The sequence below is a fragment of the Salminus brasiliensis genome, chromosome 3 (genome assembly GCF_030463535.1).
Source record: "Salminus brasiliensis chromosome 3, fSalBra1.hap2, whole genome shotgun sequence".
In the NCBI taxonomy this organism is placed as follows: Eukaryota; Metazoa; Chordata; class Actinopteri; order Characiformes; family Bryconidae; genus Salminus; species Salminus brasiliensis.
The window spans coordinates 27,608,073-27,622,715 of NC_132880.1; the positions used below are offsets into that span (position 1 = coordinate 27,608,073).

Consider the following 14,643-nt stretch of genomic DNA (forward strand, 5'->3'; position numbering starts at 1 on the left):
AGTAAAGTAAGAAATCCTTGGTGGTGAAATTGCCCCTCTGTTAGCAAATAAGGCCAGAGGAGGACAACTGTTGATCATGGACTTCAGTACAAATGTTCAACAAACAATATCTCAAGATTCCGGTCTCATCAAACCTGCCTTTGTATACGGAGATTTGGACTGGAAATCTGAAATTAAATTATCACGTTTTTTTGGCACTACGATTCCTTTAGAAAAGTCATTAAAAAAACATTTTTTTTTTGCTATGAGGATTTGATTGCATTCAGCAACAAGAGCATTAGTGAGGTCAGGCTGTTGGATGACCACCACCCCACCTCACCCCCAAAAGTATTAGGTGGAGCACCAACCACCATGCCAGAGAACACCGTTCCACTGCTATTGCTCCACAACTCAATGCTGGGAGACTTTATGCCCCTCCAGCCCACATCTGGAATTATTCATGTTCATGTTTAAATGCTCCAGAGAGTTCTTTTTTATTGGCAGTGCTTTCTTACAGAGACCAGACAAAGCAAATAATTACACATTACATTTTGTCTCTATATATTCTTAAAAGGGATTGTTATATGATGTATAATTGTATATGATGTTGATAATACAAATTGTATTTGTTATTTTTCTCTTTCATGCAGATTCCCTGGGAATTAGCGAACCATGGCTTCTTTGTGCTGTATTGCAGGCTAAAGAAGAACTTTCTGAATAATGAATAGGTCAAGTTAGATGTTAATTTGCGAGAAAGTTCAATTATGACTTTAGTTAAGGAGGTTTTGGAATATGATTGTTAAATAATGAATATTCTTACACTAGTTAACAAAATACTTTTTAACTAGTGTTACATAGCTTTTGTCAAACTCTCCACTGATCAGTCATTTATCTCAGTGATACTGAGCTCTACTAAAGCATGAGTAGACTGATAAATCACTGTGCTGATCAGTTATTTATCTCAGTGTTACTGAGCTCCACTAAAGCATGAGCAGACTGATAAATCACTGTGCTGATCAGTAATTTATCTCAGTGTTACTGAGCTCTACTAAAGCATGAGTAGACTGATAAATCACTGTGCTGATCAGTTATTTATCTCAGTGTTACTGAGCTCTACTAAAGCCTGAGTAGACTGATAAATCACTGTGCTGATCAGTTATTTATCTCAGTGTTACTGAACTCTACTAAAGCCTGAGTAGACTGATAAATCACTGTGCAGATCAGTTATTTTAACTGTCAGTGGAACATGTTCTGGAAACATTCAGTGTTGTAATGTTGTAAATTAGAGAAACAAACTACTGTTCATTTTTTTATCACTACAATGCAAAACTTTATTGGGAAAGACTTTGGGAGAGTTGTGAGGATTAACATATTTAATGTATTATTTTATTTTTGATTCATTGAAGGAAGGAAAATTACATACACTTGTCACTTATTCTCTGTAACTACACAGCTCAGTGACACTATACACCACCAAAGACAGATTCACCCACCACCTTCACACATCTTGTTACGTTTAGAACTTTTACTAAGTCTTAAATCGCATAATCCAGTACATCCACACCAGCACATATAAAAATATTATGTTATATATTTGGAAAATAAAAATATTACATCCGCAGCTCACTCGTAGCAACTGCTTATATGTCAATAGGAAGCGTACATCTGTATATTTCATAGTTTATACATTACGAGGTTGAATTTTTGGAACCAAAAGTGCAATAATGTATTTTAATGTGCATGTATTGTGTATTTATTACTGCCAGCAACTGTGCACCTACAATATTCATTCACTTTCACTCTTCACATTTACATGCACAGCACATCCCTTTTTATTTTAATTTGTATTATTTAATTCATTCTTTTTTTACTATTACTATAGTCTGGGCCTTAATCACTCAGTTTTCATGCACACATTTGCACATGCACATATTTGTATATTTTGTATTGACCTTATTTATTGTCTTTGCACTTATTGTCTATGCACCCTGTCTTGTGTCTTGTCTATTGTCCTTGCACTATTGTATCATGTCCTTAGCTGTTCTGCACCGGAGATGTAGCCTATCTGTCTTTGGTTGTACTGTACTCTGTACTGGTGTAAAAAAGGTAAGAAAGGTAAAGGTGCACATATTTGTCACTGTATTATGTACAGCAAAATGTGTCCTCTGCATTATACCCATCTGTGGTAGTGAACACACACACACACACATATCTAGAGTGGTGGGTAGCCAAATCCAGCACCCGGGGAGCAATAGGGTGAAGGGCCTTGCTCAAGGGCCCAACAGTTACAGCTTGCCAAGCCCGGGTATTGAACCCACAGCCCTGTCCTCAGTAGCCTAGAGCTCTAACCGCTGAGCCACCGCTGCCCATAATGACCTGTTCTAATTATAAATTTGATTTTAGGGTTTTTTTATTCATACCGTAAAGTGGACTCTCTCCTGATCAAAGGTAACACTTTTTTTGGAAGGGTTCAGGCAATATGGCAACCTTATATAGCATTCTGCAAACACACTAAAGTAATAAGACAATGCAGTAGTTTAATACGCTGGATCTTTTTTTTTTTTTTTTTTTTTTTGTACATCTGAAAGTGCCTGTATTTTTCTGTGTTCTTCTTTTTACTTTAAATTTAAAATATATTAAAATAATAATAATACCTTACAGCATATTCAGCAGGCGGCCTTCACCCCCTTTTTACAACCTGATATTGAACACTAATGGGTCCGTACGGAGCCCCTGAGTACCAAGATAGAAAAAGATAATACAGCAACTTATTAACCTGAGGAAACGATTTATTAAAGTAAGCGAAATGTTTAAGTCTTCAGATGTAATTTTTCCTACCTCGCTAATTCTGGGACTCTGTGGGTTCGTGTGGCGAGGTCGAGCAGTGGCCCAGCCTTGCCGTTAGATGGCGGACATCAGTAAAACCAGAGCAGCCGGAGCTCATTTCCTTCAGCGCGAGAGCCAAGCCGCTACAAACTTAGCAGCGACAGAAACGACGCTTATGGCCTAGTCGGGGTTTCTTAACGGGGGTTTCTCAGCTGAGACATTCTGCTGCCTTACGGGTTTCTTTTATTTATCAGACCCAGGTGAACCTAGGGGGCTCTCCATATTTCCTAGCAGACTGCGTGTAAAGGCGTCCTCGCGGGGTCCACACCAACTAGCGTTAGCTAGCTGCTAGCTAACTTAGCTAGCACAACCGCAACGAGAGAGCGAATTTGTCGAGTTTGGCGTTTTCTGTGTAGCTTTGTTTAGCTAATTGAGCGTTATTTGATTAATATAACCTGAATGTGTCCGAGCCCACCGTGTGTGTGTCCGGCAAACCCATCAGATTTGTGAGTTTTGTGTGGGGGGAGGGTAGCGCTAGCTAACTCTGCTAGCTAGCCGAGCTGTTGGAGGGTTTAGCTAAGTCGCTCGCGCGTGTCCATTCATCAACCACGGACTCAAAATGTCGGATTTTGACGAGTTTGAGAGACAGCTGACTGAAAACAAGCAAGGTATGTATTGTGTTTCCGTATTGTCCTGTTTTATACTACAGTGTGGGCTGTGTGTGAATATATATCTAGCTGGATCAGTAATCCGAGGTGTCGATGATCTGGAGTGTGTACGGTTGAGGCTGATGAACCTGCGATGTTAGTGTTAGCTGTGTTAGCAGGCCTAGCTAGTAAGTGCGCGCTGGCTGGGCTGTGTTTGGTTTCATTTTTCAGTGCGATATTTTGCTACATGCTGTGTTCATTACGGGCGGCTGTGGCGTTTTAAGAGACGTTTTATTGCACTTAAAAGCAGCAGCAGCAGCAGCTCTGTTTTGGGTGAGATCGTGGGGTTTAAACGCCGAGCGCGCCTTTACCCTCCGAGGGTCTGTAGTCGAGCCCCCTGTTGTTCAGTTACTGAAATCTGCTGATGTCTCGGCGTGTACAGTAGCCTGCTCAGACATCCATCACAGCAGCAGATTTCTAAATTATTAGCTAGAGGATTTTCAGACTGTTTTAAAAGAGATTTATGTATTTAATATATATATTACACACACACACTTAAGTGTACTGTAAAAATTGGTACACCCCGATCTGGCTTGTTAGGTAAGTGCAGCCATGCAGACGCTGTAGCACAGTAGCCCCATATCACACTAATATTGTGCTCTTAAATAAATAAGTCTAATAATTTATGAATCTGTCAATTATAGCCACCGGTCTGAGGTCAGTCAAGTGTTTGCCACTACAGATAGTGGCTGTTTGTAGATGATGTTTGTAACTGACAGTGTAAACAATCTGACCTTGTTTTCATTTGCTGGATCACCTAAATAGCTAAATTCATCAAGACGTTTAAGGACACTTAACTGGAACATCTGGGCCTGGTCCGGATAAAAATAGACAAATAACATGTATACCTACAACAAATTATATATAAAATACATTTGGAGCCTTCAACAATGTCAGCATAGTCAAGTTTATTTGTATAGCACCTTTTGTGCAAAAATGAGTACCGTAAAAATGTAAAACAGGAGAATAACATCCTGAGATCTAGCATTCCAGAAAGCCTTCTGCAGGACTAGTTCAAATTAAAATGAAAAAGTACTTAAAATAAGACCAGCCTCCAAGCTGTTAATTAGTTTTTAGGATACGTGTGCTAGCAAAACTTAAACATCCAAGCAGTTGATAAAGCTTAGGAGAACATTTTAGATGGAGCGATTTTAGAGGAGCGCTAGGATTACCACTTTCCCCCTCTCAAACAGCCTGTGTAACTGACTGAAATCTTGTACTGAGACAATACTAAGGATATCTGTGCTAGCAAACCTTTGAAAATTTGTGAAGTTGTTAACCTTTATTATACTATTGACATTCATGGTACTGATATTGTAGAAGACTCTGATATTTTGTGCACACTTACATTTCCTGTTAGTTACTCCGCAAGCCAGGATCTTATCAGACCTTTATTTGTGATGTGAAGAACACAAGACTGTTCTAACTCCAGAGCTGCAGAGGTCTTGAGAGATTAATCTGCCTCCTGTAGAGTGATTATTAACAAAGTACACTGCTTCAGCGGTTGGACATAATCAGTGTGTGTGAAACCTTTCCTGTATTAAAATGTCTTTGTACATTCAAAAGGCCAGGGAGCAACTAGTCCCTGTTTCCAGGATTCTGATTTAACCAAATATTTCTCTGCGTCAGATTTCTATACTATTCAGCTGTGTCTTGAATCAAAAGCCTGATGGTGTGTATGTGCAGAATAACATCACGGTCTGACTTTAACCACTCTCGTTCTCTTTCAATGCAGGTGACAGTTTTAACGGCCATGGTGGGTATCAGTGTGGAGTGCTACCTCATGCTTTGCTCAACCTTCCTGTTCTTGTCCTCTTTCTTCTTTTCTCTTTCTACAAGTGATGGCCAACAATTACATGTAAAGATATTTCACCTTACACCACATGTAGTTGATCAGGCCAGACATATTTGGTATCCAAAGTCCAATGTAACTAACAAGAACTTGAATCTATAGCCTCGGTTTAGCACTGGACAAAACTGCATGCTGAGAACTTTATCAAGCAAGCCAAAACACAATATAACTTCTTTATTTTAAATTTATTTATTTTGGGCACTGTTTGTATGGTTATTTAAAAAGTTTAGCTTTGTAGCCAACTTTGGATATCAAGCATGTTGTGGCTACAATAATTTTTGGGATAAAGAGAAAAGTGTCTGGATTTGTGATTTTTGGCTGAACTGTTGCTTTTAAAGGAAATGAAAAAATGCAAGCATATTTTGTTAATCTGGCTTTTAGATTTAAAAAGAAATGAAAAAGGGTGGGGGGGGATTTAACCTGTTGTTTTATTGTAGTTCCCAGGTGGGTCTTCCTGTTCTACTGCCTCTGCTACTGCTGTTGCTTCTCTTCTCAGCATTTTACTTCCTTCCTCCTTTCAGCTCCTTTGGCTGTCCATATATTTCTCTCCTCTCTTCAATAAACCTTGATGCTGCTGTCTCAGTCCTGTTTACTCTCGCCTCTGTTTAGAGCGGGACAAAGAGAACAGGCACAGGCGGCGGAGCAGCTCACGTAGCCGCAGTCGGGAGAGGAAGAGGAGAAGCAGGGAGCGAAGAAGCCGGGAACGGCGCAGCAGCAGCAAGGACCGCAGGCACAGACCTGGGTGAGTGAGAGATCTGTAGAAGACTCCTGTTGAGGCATCAGTTCATTAAAGACAGTCTCAAGGGTTTCTCGACGTAATGCATGTCCATGTCAAATGATGAGTCACCACAGGCGGTAATTCCAGAGCTTTTTTCTGTAAAAGAGCAGAAACCCACTTGACTTTGTAGTCGTATTTGTAGTCCAATCAGGGTTCAACATTCTTAGTTGTGAATAGACTGTTCTGCTGAGAGTTTGGCCATCTCCTTCTCTAAAAGTCGTGGTGATTTAGAGCTGTCTTGAGCTTTATCTCTTGTCGTGACTTACACTTTGCCATTTAACTCTTGTTTATGCAGTGACTCCTCGCACCGGGAGAAGAAGAAGAAAGTAAAAAAGTACTGGGATGTTCCTCCTCCAGGTTTTGAACACATCACACCCATGCAGTACAAGGCCATGCAGGGTAAGCGAAACTCTGAACAGACCTCTCTGTCTGAAATGGTTGATTTTAGAAAGATCTTTATCTTCTCAGTGCTCTGTTATCTCTTCCGTTGTTCGAGTATCAACTGTTCTCAATCATTTTATATGTCTGCTCTGTGCTTTTTTTATTTTTAGTTTGCTTTCTCCATTCGTTTACAAGTAATACTCTTTTTGTTTACTGTTGTATTAAAGTACAGTATGTAGCAGATGAAGTTTATGCTAAATTATGCTAAAGTCTTTCCAACTATCTTCCAACATTTGCTTCTTTCTTGTGCAACTTTAGTTCTCTGGCCCACTTTTGAACTTGCAGTAAAAGGATGCCTCATTCTCATGTGAAGTCTTAAGTCTGTGCCTTTCAATCTCTAAGCTAAACTGTGTACTCTGTGTGTCTCTCAGCTGCTGGTCAGATTCCTGCCACAGCCCTGTTGCCCACTATGACTCCAGATGGGCTGGCTGTTACACCCACCCCAGTACCTGTAGTGGGCAGCCAGATGACTCGACAAGCGAGACGACTCTATGTGGGCAATATCCCATTCGGCATCACAGAGGTGAGCACCTTTTACAATCTGTATGTTACGTAAATTAAAACTCTTCAGACCTCAAGTCTGCGATTTTCATTTTTATAATGTTTGCTTAACTGTTTTGTGTAACGACTAGTAGGCAGTAGCTGTCTGTGCATTTGCACATCTGTCAGCAGTGGGTGCAACCTAAAGTAGCTGAATTCATTAGAAGGGGTGTCTACAAACATTTGGACATTTACCTAATCAGACAGTAATTGGGCAACTACGGTGGCAATGGTGCTTTGGATCCGATTGGGCTGGCCTTGATTACACAGCATGTTTTAAATATGAACCTGACTGTCTGCTGCCAGCAGAGAACTGAGGGTGAATCCCCCCAAACAAAGCACCGCAGCAGCTTGTGCCATCACTCACTACCCGTTATTATATTTATTTTGTGTTTTGTTCTCATTTAGATTCATTTCTGTAGATTTCTAGGGGTGGGCAGTAACAGGTTAATTTATTGATTCCAATTAAAACAAGCTAATGGTTAGTTTTGTAGTCTGAAATTGGTGAATATGGAATGACCTGCAGCATGACTGATCGAGAAACTCATTCTGGTGAATGAAATGGAATGTCAACTCAAAGTTCACATCTCACTCTTCTCTTTCATTGTAATGATTTTTAGGAATCCATGATGGACTTTTTCAACGCTCAGATGAGACTTGGAGGTCTTACTCAGGCTCCAGGAAACCCCGTCCTTGCTGTCCAGATTAATCAGGACAAGAACTTTGCCTTTCTTGAGGTTGGTTGTGCTTAAGCAATCTCAGATTTCAAACACAAACGGAAGGCGGTCTTGCGTGTGGAAAGTTTTACCTTTAAGTTTCCATTTAATTTCATGTTTCCCTCCTGTTCATTCTCAAGTTCCTGTTTGAATTTCTACCTGTTCACTGTGAAGACCTGTATGCATTCAGTCTACCTGAATGTAATGCATGTGCTTTGTTGGACTGTTATGAATCTTTAGCACAGCCTCTCTTTACTGACCGTTACACCAAGCTTCAGGCCCTAGATATTTTTTTATAGGTGAAAATCATTTGGTGAAATTGTATAATGACCTTTTCAAGTAGGTGACTTTTAATTGATCTCTCTGCTGTCATCGCCCTCCCTCCTTCAGTTCCGCTCAGTGGATGAGACCACACAGGCCATGGCTTTTGATGGCATTATATTCCAAGGCCAGAGTCTAAAGATCCGCCGGCCACATGATTACCAGCCCTTACCAGGCATGAGTGAGAACCCCAGTGTGTATGTGCCAGGTAGGTGTACTGCAAAATACATATCCCTTCTTTATCTTATCTTTGTCTTGATGGAAATAAATGGAATAAAACCAGACTTTGTGTATGCCATGTTTAGGTAACAGTAATCTTAAAGATGGTCTTGAGCTAGTAAGTTCCTATGTATGAACAGCACTTATGCTATAGAGGAATCCATTCAGTTGACCGATTTTCTGCTTTCTACTTTCATTGACTCTACTGACATTTTTTTATGTTCTTTTCTCTTTCTCTCTCTCTCTCTCCCACCCCCCCCCACCCCCTTTCTTCCCACCTCCACTTTCTTCCCAGGAGTGGTGTCCACTGTGGTCCCTGACTCTGTTCACAAGCTTTTCATTGGAGGCCTGCCCAACTATCTCAATGATGACCAGGTCTGTACACTGCCCAGTATAGTTAATCTGGATTACTAAACACCTACAGATTTTTTTTTATTTTAAGAAATGAAAATCCTAGTTATTTACTAACTTATTTACCAGTTTGTGACAAACAAAACATGACCACATTCTCTTTTTTGATGTGTTTTAGGTCAAAGAATTGCTGACTTCTTTTGGCCCCTTAAAAGCATTCAACCTTGTGAAGGACAGCGCCACAGGCCTCTCTAAAGGCTATGCTTTCTGCGAATATGTTGATGTCAACCTTAACGACCAGGTGTGTTGCATGGCTTTATATTAAAGGTGAATATTAAAGTCATGCTGCCAAAATAACCTTTTTACTAAATTTCATGTCTGTGTGTTTGTGAAAATCTCAGGCAATTGCGGGACTGAATGGGATGCAGTTAGGTGATAAGAAGCTCTTGGTCCAGAGGGCGAGTGTAGGAGCAAAGAATGCCACTCTGGTAAGAAGTCTGATTTAATGTTTTCTGAGGAGTTTTTTTTGTTTGTTTGTTTTGTTTTTTTGGTCTGTTTGTTTTCACCTTTTTGCCTTATTCCATTTGATGTTACAATAATCAATCAAATGCCTTTTTGCCTCTCCCGACAGACGAGTATAAACGAGACTCCAGTAACACTGCAGGTACCAGGTCTCATGAACAGCTCCATGAATCAAATGGGTGGAATCCCCACTGAGGTGCTATGTCTGATGAACATGGTGGCCCCAGAAGAGCTGCTGGATGACGAGGAGTATGAGGAGATTGTTGAGGATGTCAGGGATGAGTGCTCTAAATATGGCCAGGTCAAGAGCATAGAGATCCCCCGACCTGTTGATGGCCTGGAGATCCCTGGAACCGGCAAGGTAAAGAAAGACTTGGACATAACATGGACCGCTGTATTGTAATGTTGGGGTCTTAGGGGTGAAGGTCTCTGACCTCTGAAGCTTCAGTGCTTTATGTGCTTCAGAAATGTGACCCAAGTCAAATATATTTGCAATGAATTCTAGCCAGTTAGCCTGTGTGTTTTTGTGTTTGCCTGGTGTTTCTGCTTTCAAAAAATGTTGGCTAATTAAAATTCTCTGTAAAGTAAAAGAGATCAGATTTCTCTGTCTGTATCCATGGCTCACTCACACACTCTCTCTTCTCTACAGATCTTTGTGGAGTTCACATCGGTATATGACTCCCAGAAAGCCATGCAAGGCTTAACGGGAAGGAAGTTTGCCAACAGAGTGGTGGTGACCAAGTACTGCGACCCTGATGCCTACCACCGCCGAGACTTTGCCTAGACATGAATGAGTGGAAGAGGCAGAAGAGGAAGAGTGAGTGGTTCACGATGATGACCTGGGTGAAGATGGAAGTGAATGGAGGGATAGTGAAAGAGGGGACTTTTTGTATTTTTTTTCTCTTTTTTTCTTTTTTTGTGGAAGACAGCATTTGCTTTTTAAAAAGAGGGTGTTAAAACAGAACATTACAAGCAGCTGTGATGTAATTTTGTTTGTATTTTAAGAAAGCAGTGACAACAATTCATTCAGTTAATTTTTTTTTTTTTTTATTACATTAGATTGTTAAAAGAGGAGAGGTAATGACTTTCTCCCAGAAACAGAGTGGTGACAATGGCAGGAGAGAGGGAAGTACTAAAGGCTCATTTCTTTCACTTTACACAACCACCAAAGAGTGAGAAAAAGGAAGCTGTTTTGATCTTTAATTCGTTTTCAATCATCGTTTTCTCGGTTAGAGAGCTGACTACAGTGTTTCTGCTTCTCTCTGTTTTTCAGCTGTTTCTATCTCCCAGATATGGTTTTGTTGAAGCCACGGGCTAGTTTATGCCCAGTTTTGTCCGTCTGTTTCCAGTACACATCACGCCTTGTACAACACCAGTGTAACATCAAGTCTAGTGTGGCACCTTCGAGTGTCTCTGTATGTGTGAATTTGAATATAATAGCCCTCGTTTGATAATAAAACTATTGAGAATATCTTCATTTGGTGGGAGTATTGCACTGTGGTCTTCTTACTGGTTTGCCTGTGAACCAGTTTGCTTCAACTTTCAAATATAACATTCACAGTAAATCATTTCCTGGAGTGTGTCCCAAATTACTGTTTAACCGTAACCAAATATGATGATGTGGTCAAACTGGCACAGAATACTTGGCACTAGACAACAGTAAAAGAACCTCTTAAATGCTGAGTGCTGTTTCAGTGTAATCAAAGTACATTAGCTGGGAAATGAGCCTTTCCACCACTGGAGGTTAGGTGCATATTCTTAGCCAGGTACCTGTAGTTATAGCATTGAACTAAATGAATGTAATTCTACATGCAGAATTCAAAACTACAAGATAAGTTTAACATATGTACCAAATAAACTGGCCATGGTCCTAAACCTTCTGGGTTATTTGAAGAAACGAATGTGCCAGAATGTCATTTTCGTATTCTTTAATTTCCCCCATCGCTGTTCCTCCACCCCTCTAACCCACATGGTCCTTGATGGTGAAAGAGGATCGCTTAAATGTTGTTGTAATGATAATTGACTCCAAAAAAAAAAAGCTTAGTGTTTCAGTATCTGTTGAAGGTCCTCTCAGTACTTTCTTGAAATCGCCAAAGTCAGTGGTCACCAATTCAGTCCACCTTCCTGCAAACTTTAATTCCAACCCTAACAACCCCACCTGGTATCCAATCATTACCTTTAGAAGTGCTTGATTCTCTAAATGAGGGGTGTTGGATTTGGGTTGGTGATGAAACCTGCAGGAGGATGGATCTCCAGACCACTGATCTATAATAACTAATTCTGGCATGAACCTCCTCACTCCTCAAGCCTCTCCATCTCTGGCTGAGCAGTGAGGCAGCTTTCATTGTCTTGGTGGCAAGGCAAGTCATTTATTTTTTATTTTTTGAAGTTCTCCACCAAGAACAGAATCTAGGTCCCGTCTACAAACCTCCACAACAGCTGTTCAACATCTGTGTGTACACGGCTTCAACTGAGCGATTTTATTTGACTGCCAGTGTACAAGATATGCCTGTGTTAGCAATGAGTGTTCCCTAAAGTAGCAGAGTTCACAGCTTCGGTGTCTGCATACCTTTGGACATGCATTTTAGTGACCGTGTCTCTGGAAACATTATACATGTGCGTAGTTGTCTTTAGTACGACACATTTGCTGAGGTGTTAAGAGCATCGAAATTGCTGGTAAATTTAGTCTGCGGGTTCCTCAAACCACCAGTGCAGTGTCATTGTGGTGAATGGTAGATAACCTGGCTGGAGCTTTTGGCTAGAGCCATGGATCTTTGCAAAAATAGCAGCAACATTTTGTATGTTTTGGATATTGCCAATGTAAATAAACACTGCAGTGTTTGTGGCTCTTTGGATTCATATTTCGCAATAGCTGTTCACTCAGCTGAGTATGATAAATGATACAGAGCTGGCAGATTTTGTTTTATCATTATTAATAATAGAAATATTTGGCAGTGGAATGAGTATAGATATTTCCAACATTCTCCCAACACAGTATTAAAGACGTTTGCCTATGAAAGAATACTTAAGATGGTGGATAAGTTGATAGATATATGAAATGGGAAGATGTGATTACACTAGTTTTTGAATTACTGACAAATTATACATTTAAGAGGCATTGAGGTGTAAAATAAGGATTATGACTTAATTGTGATTTGTAATTATTTGTGCTGTGTAATATTATGTAGTCTGTTTGCATGTAGTGTTTTCTCACTACAGTACCCAACATGCCTTATGCAGCTATATCATATGATATGGGACAAAAGACTACCTATCATAGAGTGTAAAGGCTGATACCACTATATCAGCAGTGATGTTCAATCCTAGGCAGCTAGATTAAAGAGTTTGTTTTTCATCAGAAGGGAAAATCTCACTCTAGAGGCTGCTGCGTCACGACTAGTGAGTAGTATGAGTAGTTCTGTGATTTGTTCAGTGTACTAGTGGTGTTATTTCCAGCCGTCACAGCAGGTATTGCACTCAATATTCGACATCTTAACATGCTGTCATTTGATGTCATTTTATATGGCTCAGTCATTTAATGTCAAATTTTCTACACAATGGGGAAGGCCAAGTACCCAATTAGTAGCAATGCGCCCCAACACTAGGAGGCGGAAGACTAGCTTGTCTCCTCTGGCACATGTAGAGCTACCTGCTACCGCCTCTTTTCAAACTGCTGCTGATTCAGCATTACCGGGCAGCCAACACGCTCCCCAGCTCCGATACTACATCTAACAGACACCTGTGCTGACCAGCTTCACACTGAGAGCGATGTCGGGAAGAAGGCCCATCAACCCACCCTGAGCAAGCAAGGCCAATTGTGCTCCCTTTGTCTCCGGCTGCTGATGGCAAGCAGTGTTTGGAGGGGTAAAGAGGTAACACTGGGGCTGCTGAGGGTTTTATAGGTATGGCACTAAGCTATGGCATGTTGTTTGTTTCATAGCAGAGTTGAAAAGGCCCAGGTATGGTCGGATGGCTTATCAAGTCCTATACTGTACGTATAGCAGAACTGCTGTGGTCAGTCGTTTAAGAAGAGTGAGCCACTGAAGTCAGATATAATCCATCTTTTTCACGTAATATTCTTCTGTAGAATTTCACGAGACTCTTTCGGTTTGAGCCTCCACGGTGTTGTTTCCGTATTTCCATGCTGCGCCTTAAATAGCTAAATCCTCTTATAAGTCTCTGTAAACTAGCTAGTGCTAGCTAGCGTAGCTGGACTCAGTGGGAAACTCTTGCACTCTAGTCATGTGCTCTAATGTGCAAGAGCTAAGCTCCGCCCTCACCTGAAGCTCATCTCCAGCACACAGGTGCTGGTCATTACTGGAGTGATTAGGGTTGTGATGCTACCTCTCCTATGTGTATTCTGATTTTGACCCTCAGCTCTGTTCCGCTACATGGATTATGGTATTTATGCTACAGGGAAACGTGATCAGTGTCCACTCACAGTCAAGTGGGCGTTTTCAACCAAAATAGGCGTTTTTAAGCATCCTATGATTGACTGAGAGTTCACTCAGAAACAAAAGGTGTTTTGTATTCAGTTCTGACACAAATTTAGCGTTTCAGTTTTAAAATGCCAATCTTAGGCTATTGTTTTTAGTAAAAAAAGGTCATGTGATGTGAAAGTGATCTAGCAGTGGTTTCGCTTTTCATTTTGGCACCTATTCTGCGTGTTACTATGGGCAAGCTATGAGAGCCTAAAAAAGGGTGGAAAAAAGGTGGAAAAGAGGTGTTTCTTCCTGAGAGGTGCATCGGGCTGTGATTTTTACTTCACAACCATTCCAGAGATTTTTGCGTACAATTCTGTACACCAGTATTGTGGTACACTTGTGTAAAAATCAAGCACCTAGCCATGCATGTGCTTTCTTCAAATTCCAAGGGAGTCAACAATAACTCCAGAATCTTCCTGGAAATCTTATAAAACCAAGCCTTGGTGGACTTGGAGGTATGCTTGGAGTCATTGTTCTGTTGAAAGAACAGTTTCACATAGAAGGCCAGACTTTCCTGATTGAAATCCACATTGCCGTTCCACACTCTGCGAGTTTCCAGTGCCAAAGAAAGCAAAGCAGCCCCAGAGCATCACTGAGCCACCGCCATGCTTCACTGTAGGCAGGGTTTTCTTTTCTTCCTCCTGCAGATATACCACTGATTCATAGACCTGAAAAGCTCCAACACTCCACAGAACAGAATCCCAAAAACATTGGAGTCAACTCTTCTTGTGCTTTTGTGTCAGTAGAGGTGGACGTCTTGGAGTTTGGGCAAAGTGATCTTCAGTGCTTAGTAGTGTTTACTGGGCTAACTGAAACCTCAGCACCCACTTCTACTAAATCTTGCTCCAAAGTGAAGTTTGCACAGTCTGTGATGGTTACCATGTTGTTGGACCACTGTGTTTTATCA

General features: G+C 40.8%; 1 protein-coding gene across 3 annotated transcripts; it reads left to right on the plus strand.

The window, feature by feature from the left end:
- Positions 1–2,914: 2,914 nt before the first annotated feature.
- u2af2b (U2 small nuclear RNA auxiliary factor 2b) lies at positions 2,915–10,723 on the plus strand. 3 transcript variants are annotated; one of them, XM_072675793.1, is made up of 12 exons: positions 2,915–3,473; positions 5,248–5,268; positions 5,974–6,106; positions 6,438–6,541; positions 6,955–7,106; positions 7,744–7,860; positions 8,230–8,368; positions 8,675–8,754; positions 8,909–9,031; positions 9,132–9,218; positions 9,362–9,613; positions 9,902–10,723. In XM_072675793.1, the coding sequence occupies exons 1-12, from the start codon at positions 3,425–3,427 to the stop codon at positions 10,034–10,036; spliced, it is 1,392 nt and encodes a 463-aa protein (XP_072531894.1). In that variant the 5' UTR covers positions 2,915–3,424; the 3' UTR covers positions 10,037–10,723. The 3 variants fall into 3 exon arrangements, with proteins under 3 accessions (XP_072531894.1, XP_072531895.1, XP_072531896.1); XM_072675794.1 differs by having other exon boundaries at positions 8,678–8,754; XM_072675795.1 differs by lacking the exon at positions 5,248–5,268.
- Positions 10,724–14,643: the final 3,920 nt, after the last annotated feature.